At 42.7% G+C, this 21,210-nt stretch overlaps 1 protein-coding gene across 1 annotated transcript in view; it reads right to left on the bottom strand.

The window, feature by feature from the left end:
• LOC137431163 (uncharacterized) overlaps positions 1-21,210 on the bottom strand; it is a 106,572-nt gene that overhangs the window by 73,582 nt on the left and 11,780 nt on the right. Inside the window, exons 2-5 of the mRNA XM_078781580.1 lie at positions 18,168-18,359; positions 14,059-14,334; positions 8,926-9,421; positions 8,340-8,615 (exon numbers count right to left, since the gene is read on the bottom strand). Of these exons, the coding sequence (XP_078637706.1) occupies positions 8,340-8,615; positions 8,926-9,421; positions 14,059-14,334; positions 18,168-18,320 (1,201 nt within the window). The 5' untranslated portion in view covers positions 18,321-18,359. The remainder of the gene's footprint in view (positions 1-8,339; positions 8,616-8,925; positions 9,422-14,058; positions 14,335-18,167; positions 18,360-21,210) is intronic.

Here is a 21,210-nt window from a genome sequence, read left to right as displayed (position 1 = left end):
CTGGGAAACGTTTAAAACATGGAAATCCTGGGGGGGGGGAGGGGGGGGGATCACCGCTGCGGTTTAAACATATTGTAACGAATGTGGAAACGTTACAATGTGAACGTTACAAAAGTATGGTAACATCCTCGTAATGTAAATAATGGTCGCAGCCGTCCTCCTAGTTAATTCCATGAAACTTACACGCAGGTCACGATATATCTTTTAAATAGTGTATTTCCTTATTCCATGTAGGCTAAATATGTGTTTCCCACTAGATTGACTTTGCATTGTATCAAACAAAATAAGCGTAGGCCCTTCCAATTTCCCCAAACATCTCCGCTCTCCAAAGTTCCTTTCAAAAGGGGAGTTGTTTTCAATCCCGCAGGCCGCCATTGCCCATGTGCTTTGAGTCGGAGAAGAAAGGCGTGTCTCCACCTCGTCATAAGAGGGAAGGAGTGAACCAGCCCTAACAGCCAATCAGCACCGCGGTGAGCGACCCGGTAGGCGTGCCCTCGGAGCCGGCGGCTTGATTTCGCCCGAGGTGATAAAAGCAACTGTAAGGGACTGCTTTAGGAGATGACCTGGGAGATGAGCAAAGAGGCTGCACCAAGAGGAGCGGTGAGATGCGAAACGCTCCAAGCCAAAGAGGAGAGGTACTCGGCAAGGAAACCAGCTTTGGAGAGACGCGCTGAAAGGAGGGAGACGGCTCCACCACAAGAAGAGGAGCAGGTGTGCCGAACCAGCGCGTGACGTCTACCGCAGCGGATACGCGACGGAGGGTTTTCCCGCCAAAACCGCGAGGAATTGCGAGCTGCTGCCTCCCGACTTTGCCTCCCTCTCAAGCAATCCACCTCAAGCCCTACCTGCCTGCAATATCCCCTGTGTAAGTGTGAACGTCCTGTCCTGCTCGTTGTCTTGGGGTTAAGTAAAAATGAATAGTGTAAGTTAACGATGCGCTGTGTTACTGCTTCTTCCATCCATTGCTTGTGTGTGTATAATAAATCTGTTCTTCCTCCGTATTCTTCTTCTTCTTTTTCATTCTCTTTCGGTCGCTTTAGAGGTTTCCCGATTGAATATCTGTGGGGCGATCTGGTCAACGTCGGGTGAAATCGGGTTCTAATCGGGGAGTAACTGTTCGGACGCGGTTAAATACACCACCGCTCGGTCAATATAACATCTAAAGCCGCGTCGGTAACAATATTTAAATAAATATTTCAACAAAACCATGAAAACAATCTGGGAAAAGTCTCTAAGTGAGAACGTGGATTTGAGAAAGCAGGAGCAGAGGTGAAAGAACAAACGAGAATATAGGGGGTGGGGCACAAGTCGAGACGAGGAGGCCGCACGAGACACCAGGCCGCACGAGGCCCAGACAAAGAAACGACTAATTACACACAAATTTGCAACAACTACAAAACCAAAACCAAATAGAAACACACAATAACACATACACAACAAAATACGCAGCGGAAATTTGACAAAGAAACGAACGGGAAAACACTCAAACTTTGATGCCGTGGAGAGATCAAAGCAAGCCCCGTCGCTCGAGGGACCGGAAGCGGAAGCTTTTTGGCTTATAAGGAAGCCAATATATACAGGGACAGGGGACAGATGAAACATTTCTTAATGACGTGAACACGTGATCACGAACAACGTGGTCAAAGAACGAACGAACAAATAAGAACGAAACGGATAAGAACAGAAAAGGGAATATTTGTTTTGGGGTTTGTTTGTTTTTTTGAGTTGGGATGAAAACAGAGACAGAGACCGAACGTGGAACGTGAAAAATAGAGACCGAAAGGAATTGCGAGCGCAATCGAAGAAACCACTGAGACAGAAACAAAGCATCAAGCCAAGGTCAGACACGGTAGCCTCCTCCTACTAGTCCTACACTTGGCGTCAGAATATGCGACACGAACTGTACCGACGATTCTGTACACAGGTATGAAAAACCAACACCAAGAATACTATTAGAGACACACCAATAGTTACATACACACCGAAAGAAAGATAAAGTTTCGACCTGTGGTAAAGCCGGTATTACGACAAAAACACAATTGTGAAAAGTTACTTATTAACTTCGAAAGCGTGCGCGCATGCACAGCTTTGAAGAGACGTGACGTCACGTGACTTCCCAAGACGAGAAGAGACGTGAAGAGACTTTGAAGAGATTTAAAACGTTAGACAAGTGGTCGATGTTCGGGGAAGTTAGGGGGAGAAGAGAAAATCTAAGAAATAAGCAATACAGCGAAGGAAAGAACTTAAATTCGCAGAACACCTATGGGGGTAGGGAAGCCGAGATAAACTAGGCCGCGGACGTGGTGAGACAGAAAACGATTAAATTATACAAAAGTTTGCAAGAATTGCAAATCAACAGCAACTGGAAAACACCCTGCAACACATGCACAATAAAAAACGAGTAGAAATTGAGGAATACACGAATGGAAAAAATTATTTAACTTTTGCTGCCGTCCAGAGGTCGAACACGCTTCCTTGCTCCAGGGACCGGAAACGGAAGTCCCGTTTTGTGAAGTGAAGATTAAATGTGAAGTATGGTCTCCTTCCCAGTTTTAGTATGCATTGAGGCAGATAGAGTAAGGGTAGGCCTCATTGAAGCCTGGAATGCCATGTCATGGGCCTAGGGCAAGTCTAGCAGGCCCGAGGGAGGATCTGGAGGGCGTGGCTGATAAGTAGCAAACAGCCAATGGGAGCTAAAGGGGAGTGGCCAATAACGGCGGCCAATTAGAGCTAAGGGGAGTGACTGATGAGGGGCTGTCACGACCCGTGACCCCCAGCGGCTAGTGGTGGCCCGTGGAACATTCTAGTGGGGCTCCGGGGGCTATAAAACCTGGCCCGGACCCCCGAACTCTCTCTCTGTCCCGGGATTCTGAACGCGCTCTCTGCCCTGACGACCTCTGCCTGGACTCCCTGCACGTGCGCTTTGCCTCGCTGGCTTTGGGACACGCTCCGTAGATTCCCGTTACGTGCACGACTGAGATCAACGTCCCTGCCGCGAACATCCACGGGGGGAAACGCCCAACGAGCCATCCAGGCGAACTGCACAAAGCGGCCGCGCTTTGTGCGCATCCCCCTCTTCCTCCCCTTCCCCGAACGAGTCTGAGGGCCCTTGTCTGGGAAAAGGAAGTAAGGTGGTTAAGATTCTCCTCTGTGTCCCTTTTCTATCACCATTGTACATTTGTGAATAAATCCTGTGGTTTGTTTCCAACTTGGCCGTTTTCGTCCCTTCACCATTGGCCTCGCATTGCACGAGTTAAAACCGCATTGCACGGAACAAACAGACATACATATATATATACTAGCTGAGGTACCCGGCTTCGCCCGGGTTGAATAAGAATAATACAAATATATGATGAAAAGAACATGCATATTTTAGAGCAATATCACAGTACATTTCCTACATGACGTTTTGTCAATTTTCAATTTCTCAAAACCTCTTGGTATACAACATTTCTGGTTTTCTTACTTGGTGCCAAGACATAAAGATTGCTTGGTTTTCCAACCCTCGAGCAGCCCACGTACAGCTGGCCATGGGAAGTACCCGGCATTGCCGGGCGGGGGAAGGGAGGGGAGGAGGAAGGGGAGGGGAGGGGAACGGGGGGGGAGGGGAGGAGAGGGTGGGGAGGGGAGAAGAGGGGGGGAGAAGAGAAGAGGGGGGGAGGGGAGATGAGGAGGGAGGGGGAGGAGAGGGGAGAAGAGGAGGGAGGAGGGAGGTGAGGGGGGAGGGGGAGGGGAGGGGGGAATGGAGGGGAAGGGGGAGGGGGTGAGGGGGGAGGGGGGAGGGGAGGGGGAGGGGAGGGGGGAGGGGAGTGGGAGGGGGGAGGAGATGGAGAGGGGGGAGGGGATGGAGAGGGGGGAGGGGAGGGGGGAGGGGGGCTTCGCCCGGGTTGAATAAGAATAATACAAATATATGATGAAAAGAACACGTATATTTTAGAGCAATATCACAGTACATTTCCTACATGACGTTTTGTCAATTTTTAATTTCTCAAAACCTCTTGGTATACAACATTTCTGGTTTTCTTACTTGGTGCCAAGACAAAGATTGCTTGGTTTTCCAACCCTCGAGCAGCCCACGTTCAGCTGGCCATGGGAAGTACCCAGCATTGCCGAGCGGGGGAAGGGAGGGGAGGAGGAAGGGGAGGGGAGGGGAACGGGGGGGAGGGGAGAAGAGGGGGGAGGGGAGTGGAGGGGGGGAGGGGAGAAGAGGAGGGAGGGGAGGAGGAGAGGGGAGAAGAGGAGGGAGGGGGAGGAGGCGAGGGGAGGGGGAGTGGAGGGGGAGGGGGGAACGGCTAGCTTGGCAAGCGATAGCAGGATTTTTACTTTTATTTTTACCTCAATGAGGGCTATATATATATAGTCCGTGCTTGGAGCCTTCAAGTTCAACATAAAGTTTTTTTAGGAAAAATAATGCAGATGTATAACAATCCACCAATGCAAGTTCAGAAATGAATGCAGATCCTTTACTTTGCGATACAAACGCAATTCCCGCCATTTCCACTCACGATCAAGGCCTCCACAGTGACCACGCCTCTTCTTCCTCCTACTTCGTCTCACTTATTTCACTCAAAATGCACGAAATTCTGCCGCATGAAATTATGCAGAGGCCTCGTCGGGATATAAGGTAGATAAGGATGGCGTTGTAACAGAAGAATCAAAATTAAAGTGGAAGAACATAAGGAAATGGGAGCTATTCTGGACCCACAGCCAAACCCGACAAACCATTGCAATACACCCCGAACGTCTAGCGCTGCCACAAACTACACCATGGAATTGCAGCTGGCACGGTTTTTTTAAACCATTGATATTAAAATAAAACGTAGCCTAAAACCACTGGGATTTTATGCTGATTCCGAATCTGTGTCTAAAACTTTTCTCCGATGTGTAGTTCTTGAGTTATAAGCGGACATCCAGACAGACACACACACAGACACTCCTCCTTTATATATAGAGATATATATATATATATATATATATATACATACATACATATATACATACATACATACACACACACACACACAAGTGAAAAAAAATGTATGCTAAATTAAAAAGGCAATGTATGGATGACAAACTACAGTCTAACAAAGGTCATAAACAAGATAGGGATGATGTTGGTTTAGAGAGTAGCTAACAGTATTGCCATCACATAATCCCTACATCACTGCCTCATTTACATTTCATCAATTACTGCTTCAAACTTCTACAAACATTTCACTGGTTACCACAGTACTTGGTTACTCTTGTAGTGTAGCCACATACTAAGACTCTACAAATTAGCAGCCCAAGTACAATGTTATAATATCAGTACATGGTCATCAACTTCTTACAAACTGCATGGATATCTCTAATAACAGCATTCTATTATAATTATCTGCATTTTTGATTGGTTACTCTAAGTTGATAAAAAAGAAAAGTAGGAAAGACAACTAAAGCTGCAAGAAGTCCCTGAAATGATATGAGCTTCTAATACTTTTAGCTAGAGGATAACCCCCACTCAAGCAGGGAAAATGGCCTTAAAATGCCTGTCGTTGTTGTGTGTAATATTTTTAACTCGGCGTAGCCCTCGACAAGTCTGGAGGCAGTGATGTAGGGATTATGTGATGGCAATACTGTTAGCTACTCTCTAAACCAACATCATCCCTATATTGTTTAGGACCTTTTTAGACTGTAGTTTGTCATCCCTACATTGCCTTTTTAATTTAACATAAATTTTTTTATTCACTTGTTTCTGTAATTTTTTACAATGTGGAATAACACAATGGTATATGGTACTCAGAGGGTACCCAATCTTGGAGCAAAAGTGCCAAGATACCTTAGTCAGCAATGTCAAACACTGCTCATGTGTTCTTATATTGTCTTACGTAACCCTGACTGTATCTTGCAGCTCTGTCTTATTGCTCGTTTCTCAAAGAGTAATGTCTTCATCCAGCCTCAGGCCACACAATGACCTGCACTTAGAAATGCCCAAAATAACTGATCTGGTTTCCCTTTAACCAATAGGGTGGGGACAGAGGGAAGGGGCGGAGCCTATATCAATTAATTGACCATTGGCCACTTCAGGCGATGCAGTATGCCAAAACAAAGATGAAAGGAACACTAAATGTCAGTTCAAATATTTATTAAACTAGGGGACCTGTTGGTCCATTGGACCAAATTTTAATTGGGGACTTTTTGATCTTTGGATACTTTTGGGTCTTTGGGGACTTTGGGGACTTTTGAGTCATCAGGGTCATCTGGGTCTTTTTGGTCCTCGGGGACTTTTGGGTCATTTGAGTTTTTTGGGAATTCAGGGACTTTTGGTTCATCGGGACTTTTTGGTCATCTGGGTCTTCGGGGACTTTTGGGTCATCAGACACTTTTTGGGTCCTTGGGGACTTTTTGGTGATCTGGGTGTTTTGGGTCCACAAGGGACTTTTGGGTCCTTGGGGACTTTTGGGTCATGTGGGTCTTTTGGGTCATCAAGGACTTTTGGGTGATTTGGGCCATCGGGGACTTTTGGGTGATTTGGGTCATCGGGGACTTTTGGGTGATTTGGGTCATCGGGGACTTTTGGGGGATTTGGGTCCTCAGGGACTTTTGGGTCATATGGGTCTTTTGGGTCCTCGGGGGTCTTTTGGGTCAAGTGTTAAAGGGTCTGCCAAGGTCTAAGGGATCAAAAGGCACATTTGAATAGTACGTAATTCATTAATAGACGTGAAAAAGTATGACATACATACACGCACGCACGCACGCACGCACACACACACACACACACACACACACACACACACACACACACACACACACACACACACACACACACACACACACTTATAGGAGATTCAATTTGAGTGGATTCCTTGTTCGGGCTGTTTTATACGACGGCATAAGTGACACACCGACGTAACGAATCTGGCGCCAAGAAACCGTGAATCGAGAAGGTTTATTGATCACGTGATGCTTTTTACCTTGACCTGCGGCTAGAGGGTTCGTGATCATGTGTCCCGTGTGCGGTGTGTAGCACTGGTACCTCGCTATTATTTTATTTTCATAAATGCAACAATGAAGAACAAGGCATTTCCCGAGACATGATATTTCTGCTGATATTATTTGATGCCACATAACATTATCACGCATAATGCCAACACTGAGGCAAATATGTCTAGCGGCTCCGCCCCATCAAGCTGATTGACAGTCATAGCCACGCCTACCCCAGTCCTATTCTTTTACATAGGAATGTAGTTTTCCGTAATTTTCGTGGAATCCTTTCAAGCTACGAGAATTATAATACCAAAGGATGTTGCAGGAAGTAAAACTCTGTCGAATGGTAGCAGAATCATTGCCATTGATAGAGGCAGCTCGGAAGATTATTATCATTATTATTATTATTATTATTATGAACAAGAAGATTAATTCCCGGGTTTGAGCGATCTCGTTATTTTGCTTTATTTTGCTTTTGCCTTGGTCTGGAGACCATGGCCTACCTGGACAATCAGCTGAACAGACCAGGTAGGCTCTCATATGTAGCCTAAGCGAGTTTTTTAAGATACTCCAACTTTAGTTATGTATGTAGCAGATGGGAGCGACATTTTTTTCCGCGCCATCCCTACATAGAGTACTGCCGTACTCTCTGATGCATATATATATATATATATATATATATGTATGTATGTATGTATGTATGTATGCATGAATGTATGTATGTATGTATGTATGTATGTAGTATACACACACTTATATGCACACGAGACATCAAATTTATGTGATTGGGAATATTCATTATACTAAACAAGCACAGCCAACCAAAAAATAAAAATAAAACCAACTCTCAGATTTTTGCTGTGAACTGCAAGAGCAGGATTAGCCTCAGGCAATGTTTCGCTTGTGATCCAGAAGCCATGTCAAGCCAAAGCGAACCATCTGGCATGCACGACCATTTTATAGGGCCACTCTCGACCTACTTGCAGTCGCGCACGGAAACATGGAACCCATATTTTTTGTTGTTGAAACAAAAAGGCCACATTATCATCATTGGGTTACTGCTCATTGTAATAATAATAATAATAATAATAATAATAATAATAATAGTGTTGTAATGATGTGCGTGGGTGGTCAAGCCCCTCCCCTTTTCCGATTGACATACTACCGATTGAACATCTGTGACAACAAAAGCAAAAAAAAAAAAGTTATTTTCTTTACGTGTCCGAGTTTCCTCATAATAGGGCATTCTTTTTATTATTTTTTTGAGCAAAAGCTTATTTATAAATGCTAAGTGATTATTTCATAACTGTACAGAATATAAACTTGCAAAAGGCAATGCAATTAAAGACTATAAAAGAAACCATGACATCACTAACCTTCTCTCACTGAGCCAGTGTGGTTAGCCAATTGATTCTCATTGTAAGAAGTATATTGTGGGAAGCCTTTTGTGTGCGACCAAAAGCCACGTGTTGGCTTGCACTGAGCTTTATTAGTGTTTATCAGTTGGTTGGATATTTCTCGGGCCAAGTTGCGATCAGGGAAAACGGGCCGCTGCTCCAGCAAACTCTCCACTACACGTACAGCTTTGTGTAAGGCTGCATTTTTCATATCTGGAAGTTTTCCTGTTTCCCTCAGAGTCATCCTCTCACCACCTGACAACAATACAAGAGTAGACAATGAAGCTTTGGTTTCTTGGATTTGTCAAGTCTTACATCTCATCCAGTTAAAGTTTAAATACAAAGCTACATATGTTGGTCAATCCTTCACACTAATCTCACCTTCGGAAATTTTTATCTCTTACATAAATAAATCTTGGAATTTTTAAAGAAAATAAAGTTTTCCAAAAACCATTGAATTTATGAGTGCGAACAATTTTTTTTAACCAGTTTTTAAATTTCCACATTGCCTTTGCATCCATGTCTTTACAAAAGCAGGGAAAGGAAGGGAAAAAGAAATAATTACCTCTGCCATTGTCAATGGTTAACACCTCATCCGTTAAACTGCTGCAAATCTCTCTCTTGGTTTCCTCTGCCTGATAGTCTGAAGATCCCTGTTCTTCATCATCCATCAACTTGCTCTTCTCATAATTAGGCACCTCATTCTCAGTGTCTTCACTTCCAGAATCAAATAGTGTTTTCCACTTGTTTTGATGACTATTCACTCCAACTCCAACGCATTTGTATTTGCACAACTTTTCTTGCTTTAAGCATTTGTTTTTCTTCTTCATCACTCTTCTCCTGTCTAGCTTTTTCCTTTGAATTAGCTTTGCCTCTTTATGGTCGTGCTTAGTGGTGAGAGCTGCAGGATCTGAACTAGAGGTGGAATTTTGGGAGGAACTCTGCCTTTTCACAGGAGGCATATTTAAAAATCTGTAATTTTCACTGTCCATTGCTTTATGACGATGCATAATAGCCAGGTTTGAAAGATCCATCGGTGAATCAATTCGCTCCACGATCACCTTGCAAAGAAAAACAGAAACAAAACAAAGTTATGCAGGCAATCAAATATCATGGGGAAAATATTTCAGGGAATCATTCACTTTTGTGACCACCGTATTAAAAACCACCTTTAGAGGCCATTTTTCCCCGCAAAGCAGGGGTTGGCCTTTTTCGGGAACCATGGTTGTTGTTGTTTTTTGGTCCCCTTTTTGAAGCAATGTTTTACGGCCGGATGCCCTTCCTGCCACCAACCCTTTTTGTCGCCTTTTACGACAAACAGGGAATTACCAGTGAACTGGTTCTCAATTTGCCGACCTCAGAAGGATGACAGGCTGAGTCAACCCCCCTGGTGTAAATTCAGCGATCGACCGGGATTCGAACCCAGGATCCTAGGATCCTAAGCCGGCACCCTAGCCGCTAGCCCAACACCACCGTATTATAAATATATAAATAACCACCTTTAGAGGCCATTTTTCCCCGCAAAGCGGGGGTTGGCCTTTTTCAGGAACCGTGGTTGTTGTCGTTTTTCGGTCCCCTACCATATTGCAACTACATAATATCCTTACATGTTGTCAATAAATATATTTAAATAAATCTGTGAAACTCGTCAAGAGCATACTGTGCACAAAAGAGAGAAATATGAAGAAAGAAAAAAAACAACGAAAATCGAGTTATTTTGTGTTAGATTTTACCCAATCACAGCGCATGCCTTATGCACAATCCCCGCTGCAACTCTTCCAGTAACCAATTACGCATCTTGTTACATTTACGTGACACTGCACAATATGGGGACCCACATGTCGTCCATGTCATCTATGTCATCCAAGGCCGATGATTGTGAAGGAAAATCTTTGAGATTTTGCTATATGCACACAGTGGACATGCATGGGAAAGTTCTTTCTTTATCCGAGAAAGGTTTTAGAAAATTTTAGAAAATAGAAAATTCTCCGAGAAAGAGTGTGCCCTGCTTTGGAAATAATTAGATGGGAGGCCAGAAAGTAAGATCGCCGTGCAAGCAGACAGCCTCGAATTTGATCGGGTCAGTGCTGTTCGTCAAACAACATCTGGTAATCACAACCGGAATAAAGTGAAAATGGAAGCGGAAACACTAAGGTAGAATTTGTGATTCGGGGCTATCCACATGTATTGCAATGTTTTAATGATTGTCTTCATCTACTACCAAGCCCAATAAATAAATATGATACTTTGTTTGATTACAATAAATTATATTTAATGTAGAAAATATTACCCTTTTTCTCATTCTAGAAAACGGCAAGGTCGGGCCGGCTATCACACAGACTGCTAATTTTGAGAAAACACCCTCTGAAACAGAAAACCCCTATTGTTATTACCTTCGCCAGAGGAGAGGGTATTGTATTTGAGTCCGTTTGTTACTTGGCAAAAAAAATGTTTTTTTGACAAGTATGTTCATCACTCCGGTTTGTGTGTTTGTTTGTGTTTGTTTGTCTATCCGCTCACTTATACTTGCCTACAAGTCACAATTTTAAACCGATCTTCACGAAAATTCACCAAATGGTAGAGTTCGTGGTTCGACAAAATCCTATATATTTTTGAGGTCAAAAGGTCAACATTGACCATAGGTCAACCACTTTTTTTCAAGTTTCTAAAATCCTCAATTTTCATCCGATTAACTTGGAATTTGAATGGGATTTTCATATCAGCAAACTGAATTCAACCACCAACTATTTTTGACATCAACATAGGCCAAAAGGTGAACATAGGCCAAAGGTCAACAATTTCAAATTTCAAAAATCCTCAATTTTCATCTGGTTGACTTGAAAACTGAATAGGATTTGCATATCAGCTTACTGAAACCAACCACCAACTATTTTTGAGGTCAACATAGGCCAGAAGGTCAACATAGGCCAAATTTCTAAAATTGTCAATTTTCATCAGATCAACTTAAAACTTTGAAGACGATTTGCACATTAGGTCACTGAATTCAACCACTAATTATTTTTGAGGTCAAAAGGATGCTCTACTGAGTGCCATTCTACTTTGTTCTGTTTTGCCAAGTGTCGCTCTATGAGTGATTTTTCATTTATCTGTCTGTTTGTCTGTTTGTTTGTCCGCACAGAATAAATATGATTTTCTCTGCAACTGTTGGTCCGATTGACAGAAATTTTTCATCACGATGAAATTTTTTGAGCATCATCCAGGGATAAATTGGTGGAGAGAAAAAAAATGATGACGTCATCAGTCACGTGGTTTGGTCGCCATATTTGTTTTAACACAAAAGCCTTAAAAACGAATGAAAACAAGTCCTGGCGAGGGTCTGCAATCTCTGATTGCTCTTTCTAGTTATTTGTTTGTTTGTTTTGTTTTGTTTTTTTGCCCTTGTATTTTACTTATCGAGGGATATTTAACAGGGTTTTAGGGATAATCGCTCTTTAGCTCAAGTCTACGTACTTTTACACTGAACTGGTAACCTTTTTTAGTCTCATTTGTTTGAAGCTACAATTTTAAAGTATAAGAATTTCTTCAAATCAGCGGTACCAGAAGATGGTTCCATTTGATTTGTGATAGGTCAATACATGTTTGTTTTTGTTTTTTAATGAGTGGAAGACAGGTCACAAACGTGATGTAATAGTCAATAGTTTGAATTCTGGATATACATGAATTGTAATTAGGGCAAACATTACTACTGGTTTGAGTATTATTTTCCTCAAAGTGTTTTCAATCTACAGTTTAACCAATGCATGTACATCGTGTATTTCTGTAATTAGCAGCGACAGAAGCTATGTTACTAGCATTCTCAGTGATACTTAGTTTTCTTCCTTTTGTCATGTTATTTTTTTTATTTTTTTTGTAATAATGCTTGTACATGTGTTGTACTGCCTTTAAATTTCGTTACGATTATAAATTTTTAAGTTTGTCATCTTACAAAATCAAGTTTGATTTAATGTGTGTCAGACAGGTTAATACAAAATAGAGCAACAGTGTCTGATATTAGTCAGCAAGTAATGGAGTTTATACTTTGTACCATGATCTAATGCAGTTGCTTTGTTAAATTATTTTTTTCAATGCTCTATTGCCTAATGATAGATCAGGTAATTACACAAGTAAATATCCCTTGCAGGCATACATGATCATCCCTCTGATCATCATGTACACTTGTAAATAAACTTCTAAACTAAACTTTCTAAACTTCTGAGCATTTCCAAACTTGTCGAAGCCAAAGTTAGAGCACATCGATATTCTGAAAAACAATGAAATTTCACATGTGGTCGGGGAGAAAACCCTTCGATTAGTAAATTATATTTTTCGTATAATCATATTTCAAGACGGTGTAATGCTGGGAAAAATCTCCACTACATGTACTATGTTGTACGTAATGAATTAAGCATTAACTTTAATAGAGCAGATTACCCCAGTACGTCAGTGATCACATCTATAGGAACACCACAAGATTGGCTTTTAAATAAAAAATTAGACACGGAAAAAAATTGTGGGGGATTAGTGTTCTATTTTCTCACTCCTTAACCTGAAATCATGACTATCAACGCATCCCTCGGACAGGATGTAAAGCAATATGTCTTCTTAGATCATAGCCAATATGCTTGCGATAATATATTTGGGGTTTCATACTCAGGTTGTACTTTATTTGAGCAGTAATTCCTTGAAAACAGTCATTCCTAATTGTACATGTCCTCTCTGGGACACAAGAAGGTGACAAACGCAAATTATGAAATTTAAAATTGTGAATACTAATTAATGTGAAAGTTTTATCCTTGACGACTTTGTGTGCTTATTCACTCTATTTTTCTTCACCTGTCATCCAAATTTCATGTAGTTGCCAGTTGGTGGTTGCAAATTTCAAGAAATAGAGCTCTTAATGCTTATTGCATTGCAGTCTAACTATAAGAAAGCTGTTGATAGTGTCCCACATTCGTGGATGATAATACCGGTGTGTACCCCGGTTTAGAATAGGTACACCGTATCCCTGCGTATCGTAAGAGGCGACTAAAAAGGGTTGGCGTCACGAAGGGCATCCGGCCATAAAAAAAAATGCTTCACAGTCAACCATTGACCCATAAATCAGAACCCATAATCGAGCATGTGATGTTTCGCAGCCAATCATCAACCAATAAAGCTTAGTGTTGGCTTAACGGTCCAGGTGGCTGGTTTAATATCTTAGGGTCACGAGTTCAAGCCCCAGTCATGCCGATGAAATAACACAAGGTGAGTAGACTCAGCCTGTCATTCTTCTGAGGTTGGCAAAATGAGTACCAGCTTAATGGTAACAGGGGCACTGCATCAGCAGCACAGCCACACTTCCAGAAAATGATTCAACCAGCAGCCACAGGCTGCATACGAAACAACATCGATCGATAGAGAGTACAAAGAATATGCATTTGCCTCTTAGCTGTGTCGCCAAGGTTTGAATCCTGACCCAGCTATAAACTGTCACCCCGCTGTTTCGCAGGCAACTTCTTTTGTCAAATAGCACAACCATTTACATTCTACCATGTGCTCTGCTAATGGATCACTGCAAAAAACGCAGGACCACAATGTCTCAATCAATTGCAGCTTGTTGCCTCATTTGTACAACTACCGCATATTAATGTCAACCACTAGAAATTTTGATGTCTCTTGAACCAAACAATTGAGAATGCAGAAATCTGTGATATTGTACCTTCTTGGCCTCATTGTTGCTGTGATTGGCCACACAACTTGATTTCCCTGCCGCACATGCTTTCCAATCCTTGGGCATTGACAGCGAACTTCTGGAAATGATCTGTGATTTCTTTACATTTCGGAATATGCCCGGGAGCCGGGTCAATCTGTTCTGTGTAATGCAACAGCTGTTGTCACTCATATTTGCTTTATTCACAGGGATTTTATGGTCAATCTCTTTGAGAGAGAACAGGTCCTTGGGCGGCCCACGTTTGCTTCGGGAAGATGATGCAACCTGCGATGCAAGAATATATAGCAAGATTTGTCATCATTCCCACTTTTCTCAACAGGAAATAAACAGATAATAATGATTCTTTAAACAATCACATTTTAAGGTAGTTGGTGCTGATAAACCTCACATGTAAAATGTCACACTTTCAATGAGAGCAAGTCAAAATGTTTTTCCCCTGACCAAGAAGACAAACTCGGCACAAATGTTAATGCTTGACAGTGTAATTGACAGACATCATCCCTTTCTCTTGGGTAGGTAGGTTTCCTCATCCATTATTTAATTGGAATAGAAACCACTTCTGTCTTCCACATCGCCCCACCCTATCCCATCTTCCCCATCACCTCACCCCTCCCAGCTTCCCCTTTACCCTGCCACAGACACCTGCTCCCTCTTAAGCAGAGATCCATCCCACCTTGTCTTCAGTTATCATACCCTTCCTCCCACCCATGATACACTGAGTTTGCGGTGAGGCATTTGCCTTGAATCAACTTGCCTTCTCTTCCTGGAAAGCAAGTCCGACCAAAGGAAATCTCAGACTACTCCACAAGGTCTGCAACTAGTGTATGTTCACTCTAAGGAGAGCCAGAAAACATCTGTCCAATTCTCAATAATCAACTTTCAAACACGTCTCCCTCCTCTAAAACCTGGTGGCACTAAATTAAGTCGATCTCTGGATTATGCTCCCCCTCGATCCCTCCCCTCACTTCAAATGGCACCACAGCAGACTCCACCCGTGATATCCGAATGTCTCAATTCTGCATTTGCATCCAAATATTTTGCCCCTAACCCCTTGCTCTCTGTACACACCCTACCCACTCACACCAAAATAATCCTGGAGTCTGTGGCTTTTGCACTGAATAAGGAGGAGAGGTTTGTGGCAACATTTGACTCTGATTCTGCAACTGGACCAGACGGCATCAGTCCACAGGTCCAAAACTCCTGCTCTGCTGCTCTATCACACCTTCTCTCTATTCTCTTCACCCTCTCTTTTGCTCAAGGTCATCTGCCTTCTGCTTAAAAATCAGCCAACATTACCTCTACACAAAAAGGGTGCAAAAACAGAACCTTTTAACTGCAGACCAATCAACCTGCTCCCAATCATCAACATGGTCATGGAATCCATCATCACTCCTGATATTAAATCCTTTGTCTTCTCCAATGGCTTGATCTCTGATCATCAATTTGGATTCAGACCAGGGCATTCTACTTTGGACATGCTGCTTCTGCGGTCTCAACAATGGATGGAGGTCCTCAACACCAAACAGTAAATCAGAGCCGTCTCGCTTGACATATCTCATGCCTTCGATACGGTCTGGCACCCCGCCCTGCTCACCAAACTCTCCTCTTATGGTATTTATGGAAATCTCCAAGCATGGCTCGTGGACCTCCTCTCCTGTCGTCGTGAACGTGTGGCTCTAAATGGAATTCTCTTACGTCCTCTTCCTCTCAAGGCTGGAGTTCCTCAAGGCAGTGTTCTGGGCCTTTGCTTTTTCTGGTTTTCATTAATGGTCTCTCCGACTCTCTGGAAAATTATTTCCATCTCTTTGCTGATGACTCCACCCTCTGCCGCTCCATATCTGCACCCTCAGATCGACAGGCAGCAGCCTCTTCACTCTCTGCAGACCTGGACAAAATCGCAAATTGGTCAAACAAGTGGAACAGGTCTTTCAATCCTGACAAATCTTACACTCTATGTCTCTCCATAAAGACCATCTGGAAAACCCTCCCATCTACATTCTCAACAATCCTCTCAAAGAAGTTCTGTCACTCAAGCTTTTGGGTTTCACTATCTGCCGTTATCTTTCCTGGGAAAACCACAATTCCAAACTGGCCTCCAATGTGAGTTGCCCACTGGGCATCCTCCGTCATGCGAAGTCCTTTCTTGGCACACCTCAACTCCTCACCACATATAAAGTTTTCATCCACAGCTTGATGGAATACTGCTCCCCTCTCTGGGCTGGTGCTCCAGCCTCACACCTAGCTCGGCTTCATGCTGTAGAAATCAAGGCTTTTAGAATCATTGGTATCTCCCACGATGAAGCTGATTCTGAAGGTCTTTCACTCTCTCACCGCAGGCAGGTTGGTGTTCTTTCTGTCTTCTACAGACTCCTCTCCGGCCTAGCTCCCCCTGCTCTGCCTGTGCTCTCTCCCCCAAATATTCCTGCAGGATGCACAAGATCTGCCAGCAACCCTCTTCTGCTCACCTTCACTCTTTCATTCCTTTTTTCGCACCTCTGGAACAAACTCCAACACTCTCTTCAATCCCACTCCTTCCTCAAGGTCTTCAAAACAGCTGTTCACCACCATCTCTCATCTTCCCCCATCCAAAACCATTTCCGTTTTCTTTCCTGAAAGTCCTAGTAGTCGTAGTAGTGTCCATCTTGTTTATCCCATGTACCCCACTCCAGCCCTACCTGGTCTCCACTGTTGTGCTTCCCTCTCTCCCCCTCTTGTCTCCCGCTCCCTGTATTATATGTTATATGTCTCCCGCTCTTACACAGGCCCTGACTTAGTATCCAAATATATATATTGTCATGTGACTGCTCTCAGTTAGCATGAGGAGAGTCACGGAAGGCAATCGAGCATTACTCCTGGGCGTTCAGTTCAAATGAGGACTTTATATATCTGTGCCGGAGGAAGAAAGGGAAGGGAAAACTGAAGCTTACCTGTGGTCCCGCCGGCGATTCCCGAACCTGCAGAAATAACTCAAACAAAAACGGGTTTAAAATGTACAAGGAAAATAACAAAAGGATTTATTAAAAGAAAATACCGACAACAAGAGAAACGCGATGCTGAAACTAAAGTCCTAAACGAGATGTCCCCCACACCAGACTTGAACACAGACGAAGGGAAGAATAAACTGGAAAATAATGGGGTGTGTGTGTGCACTTAGCTCTGATCACTGGTGGGATCTCATCAGGGTCTGCGAACGGGTCCGGAGATCCATGCGCGGGAACACGCCCAGTAGGCCTCGATGGTTTGCCCTTGTTCACCAGACCTCGATGCGCCCTGCCGCGTTCCAACGACCAGCAGCGCTCATCCATGCGGAGAACCGCAGTTCTCGGGCTGCGGCTCTTCCTGCTGCCTCTGCACGTCTCCCGATGGTGTCTCTGAACACGGTCGGTCCGACCGCTTCCTAGAACCAGTCGCCCACGCACAATCGCTCGTGAGGTCCGGAATGTGAACAGGCACAAGAGCGCGAGGGAGAAAAAGCAAGGGTGCAAGAGGTCGTCGAGGGCAAGATGAAGGCGTGAAGGGCAAAAGGCAAGAGAGAAAATGTCGGTCCGAGAGTTCTTTTAGCTCCCCCCTCTGACGTCATCAGCGCTTCTTTTCCAATCTCCGCAGGCCAACACCACCGGCCCAGCTCTTCACCAATCAGCGCCGCTTCTTGCTCGCCCTTCTCTCTGCCAATCAGTGAGAGCCTTCTTACTCCGCCCTGGCCAATCACGGCTCCTCAGGGCGTGTCTTCGGCCTGCTCGACCTCGATGTGTGCTTCACAATGGTGTAATTAGCGGCATCGCTCAATGTCCTGGCTTCCTGGTGGTTTTTATTGTTATTTAGTGTGGTTTAATGGCCATTCTAACTGGTGTCCAGGGTGCGGTGCCAAAAAGGATAAAGGATAGATCACTGAGGTTTGACAAACAGGGGAATTAACATAATCCCTACAACTAGTTAACACAAGGGCCATCCTCATATGTCCACAATTATTCAATCTTACGCAACAACTGGCTAAACAAAACTTTACATCAAAAATTACAAAATTGACAAACATCAGATTTGGAATGCCTCTAATCTTTGGAAGTTTCACTTTAGTTTCCCTTTCAGTAAACAATGACCTGGATGTCTTCCTCCTCAACAGAACCAGTATCTGCTTGGCTCCGGTTTGTTGTGTTGTACAGAGAGATTCTTCTAAAACATTGGTCCCTCTTTCTGCGGGACTGGCACCGCTTAAGTTTATTCTTATTCAGCATCTTGTGACACAGGGCCATACCAGGCTCATCAGATTTCTTGTTGCGCACATCCACCTGCTTGATGGGGGTTGAGCGAAAAAGAAAAGGTCAAGGAAAAGTTGCTCAAGTTGTAAAGTGATGTATCCTGCCTTATTATATATTTCATGACATAAACTTTAACCTGCTAAAAGTACAATAACTTGCATCCAAACAAAGAGAGAAATATCATTCCTTTGGCAGTGTGTGCTGTGTATTTATTGTGATGCTTTGAAAACTTTGTTAATTACTTTTTTGCCTTTGGCATTTCATCATCATCAGTCTCATTATCATGTGCTTTCAGGATACAGGGTTTGATGCTGGGAGCTCAGTGGCTGGATATCAAGAGCCATATTTGTGACTCCAGCTGAGTTATGAGTGGTGTTCAATAGGTTCTCGCAATAATCCAAGCTGTCAACCTTTTCATTATTTAAAATATATATATATAGTTTCCCTTGACTTCCATGGATTTGTCTTTCAAACCATCATACTAAAATACGCAATCTGGTGTCTTTCTGTCTAACGCTTTTCGATCATGATACATTCGGTCGTTACTTATCCAATCACAACCAAACTTGACAGGAGGACTAAGGGTCACACAATGTTGTTGTTGCATGTTGAGGTGTATATCCATGTTAAGTTAGCTTTATCGTGGCATTTTTCCAAGGATGCTTCTAATAACAAAACTAATGACAATAGCATAATATTAATGTTATTACAAAACTAGAGCAATGCGATTGTGTCACCAATATGCCTCCGTGTAGTCCCTGCCCATGACAATGGGTAGATGCCCTCGTTCACTGTCCTAAAAATAAACAAGTTTCATTTAAATCCTTTTAGCTGTTTTCAAGTATCCCATTTTTACCAGACAGGATAGATTTCACATCGATTGGTGAAGCTGTTTCAGAGATGGGATTTTTTTTAATTATCGGCTTTCAAGCTAATATGACTGCCAAACCACGTGACATATGACATGAAAATGTACACTCTGCATATGTATGGGTAGGAATTCACATTTGTAAAGTTTTGTGTTGATCGGATAAGGTTTGTTTTTCTATCCAAGATGGCTGCCAAATAACGCAATCTACGACGTCATCATTTTCAAACTATATGTAACAATGATATTAGATGACATTTTAAAAAATTTGTATCAATAGGGTAAGCGGTTTCAGAGATATAATTATTTAATACATTCCTTCAATCCAATATGGTTGCCACACTATGTGACCAATGACGTTTTGGTGATTAACTTTTAATGTGATTCGTGATCAACGTGACTTTCGCCATGACTGGTCAATGACACACGTAAAGTTTCGAGTCAATCAATTTGGTGGTTTGGTAGAAGATGTTTTTTTAAGGTTTTAAGTTAAATACAATATGGCTGCCAACCAATGTGACCTATGATGCCATAAATTTAATATTTCAATACCAATGGGTCATAGATCATATGCATGCAATTTCAGTTTTTTAGGATAAGGCATTCGATTAAAACATTTTTAGCTGGTATACCACTTCACCTATGATGTCATCATTATCATGCTTTTGTTCCTCATTTGGAATACTTGACTATGTGCCAAGTTTCAAATTTTTCCATTCAGCGGTTTCCGATAATTTTTTCTTTATTTATTTATTTGCGTTCAATCCAAGATGGCTGACGTACGCACCTGATCGAAGATCTACTGCAGTTCCTCCCCCCTCCCGAGGACACACATACAGAAGTAAATTTTATTGTCGGGAACTTGGAATGGTGAGGCAGGGTCTGATATTTTCAATGAACTGATCTCACATAAGTGATGGCAACAATTATTTCCAATACCACCCCAAAGACACCACTCATGAGCGCGTGTTATTCCATGTAAATATGGAGGTTTCATTTCACTCGTTTGGCCACATCTTGGTTGGTTTAGTCAATTCTTCGTCATTGGCCATGTGGGTGGGACTTCAAATGTTGACATGGATAAAATAGTCACTGGGGGGGGGGGGGGGGGGTTGATCAGTTCCAGGTTGTATGTTATGGAAGGTGAGGGGTTTGAGATGAGGCACCTGCTCAACAACGCAGTCCAATAAAGCAACCAATAAGAGACCTCAGGTGAGGTCAGGTGAGGTCAATCAGGTGAGGCTAGATGAAGATCTTTTAACCTGCTCGTTTACAGGTTGAAGATCCTTCCTGTTATCACCTTTCACAAAGTGCAAAACCTTTGGTGGTTGGGTCTTTGTTGCTATATTTCTGACACCAAAACCTCCTCAGGTGCAGTATCTTCTCTATTGGCCTACCTTTATTATCAAACAATATCATGCCATCTTTTATTTAATTTCCGATTCTTTCGGGTTCTATTTGTATATTTTTATGGTAAATTACATAAAGAATGGCTGCACTGTGTCGTGTTGGCAATTCGTTCACAGATTTGCAATGAGATTGGTTGAGGTTTCACGTAACCTGCCAATGAGCAGAAATAATAGTCAGGTTCACTATGTTTTTTCGTTCAAAATTTTGGTAGATTAGCAAAACTATACATTTTTGGAATATTCAGAGCATGAGGAATCCAAAAATTAATGTTTACATTTGCGTAGACACCTTTGCGAAAATGACACTCAGGACAGTGATGAAGATCTGTAAAAGCATATTCCTGAACGGTATAGACCTCGTAGATCCTGTGTATAGGACTTATAGTTCAATCTGATACTACCTATAACTTCCTATAACAGCCTATAACTTCAAAGGACTTGCAATATCATGTATTATGTAATACAGTTATATCACAAATATAAAGACAATGGTTTTCAATTACCTTTGTTTGTTGCTTTTCTATAATCCTGAGCACTATTTTGAAGCCTTTATTGGATTCCTTGACCCAGAAAACATAGGATTAGCATATTTAATTAAGTCTCTAGG

This window comes from Myxine glutinosa, chromosome 7, assembly GCF_964187855.1.
Source record: "Myxine glutinosa chromosome 7, kmMyxGlut1.1, whole genome shotgun sequence".
NCBI lineage: Eukaryota > Metazoa > Chordata > Myxini > Myxiniformes > Myxinidae > Myxine > Myxine glutinosa.
Note: the sequence above shows the minus strand (reverse complement) of the source record. Positions and strands in the feature narration are given on the sequence as shown.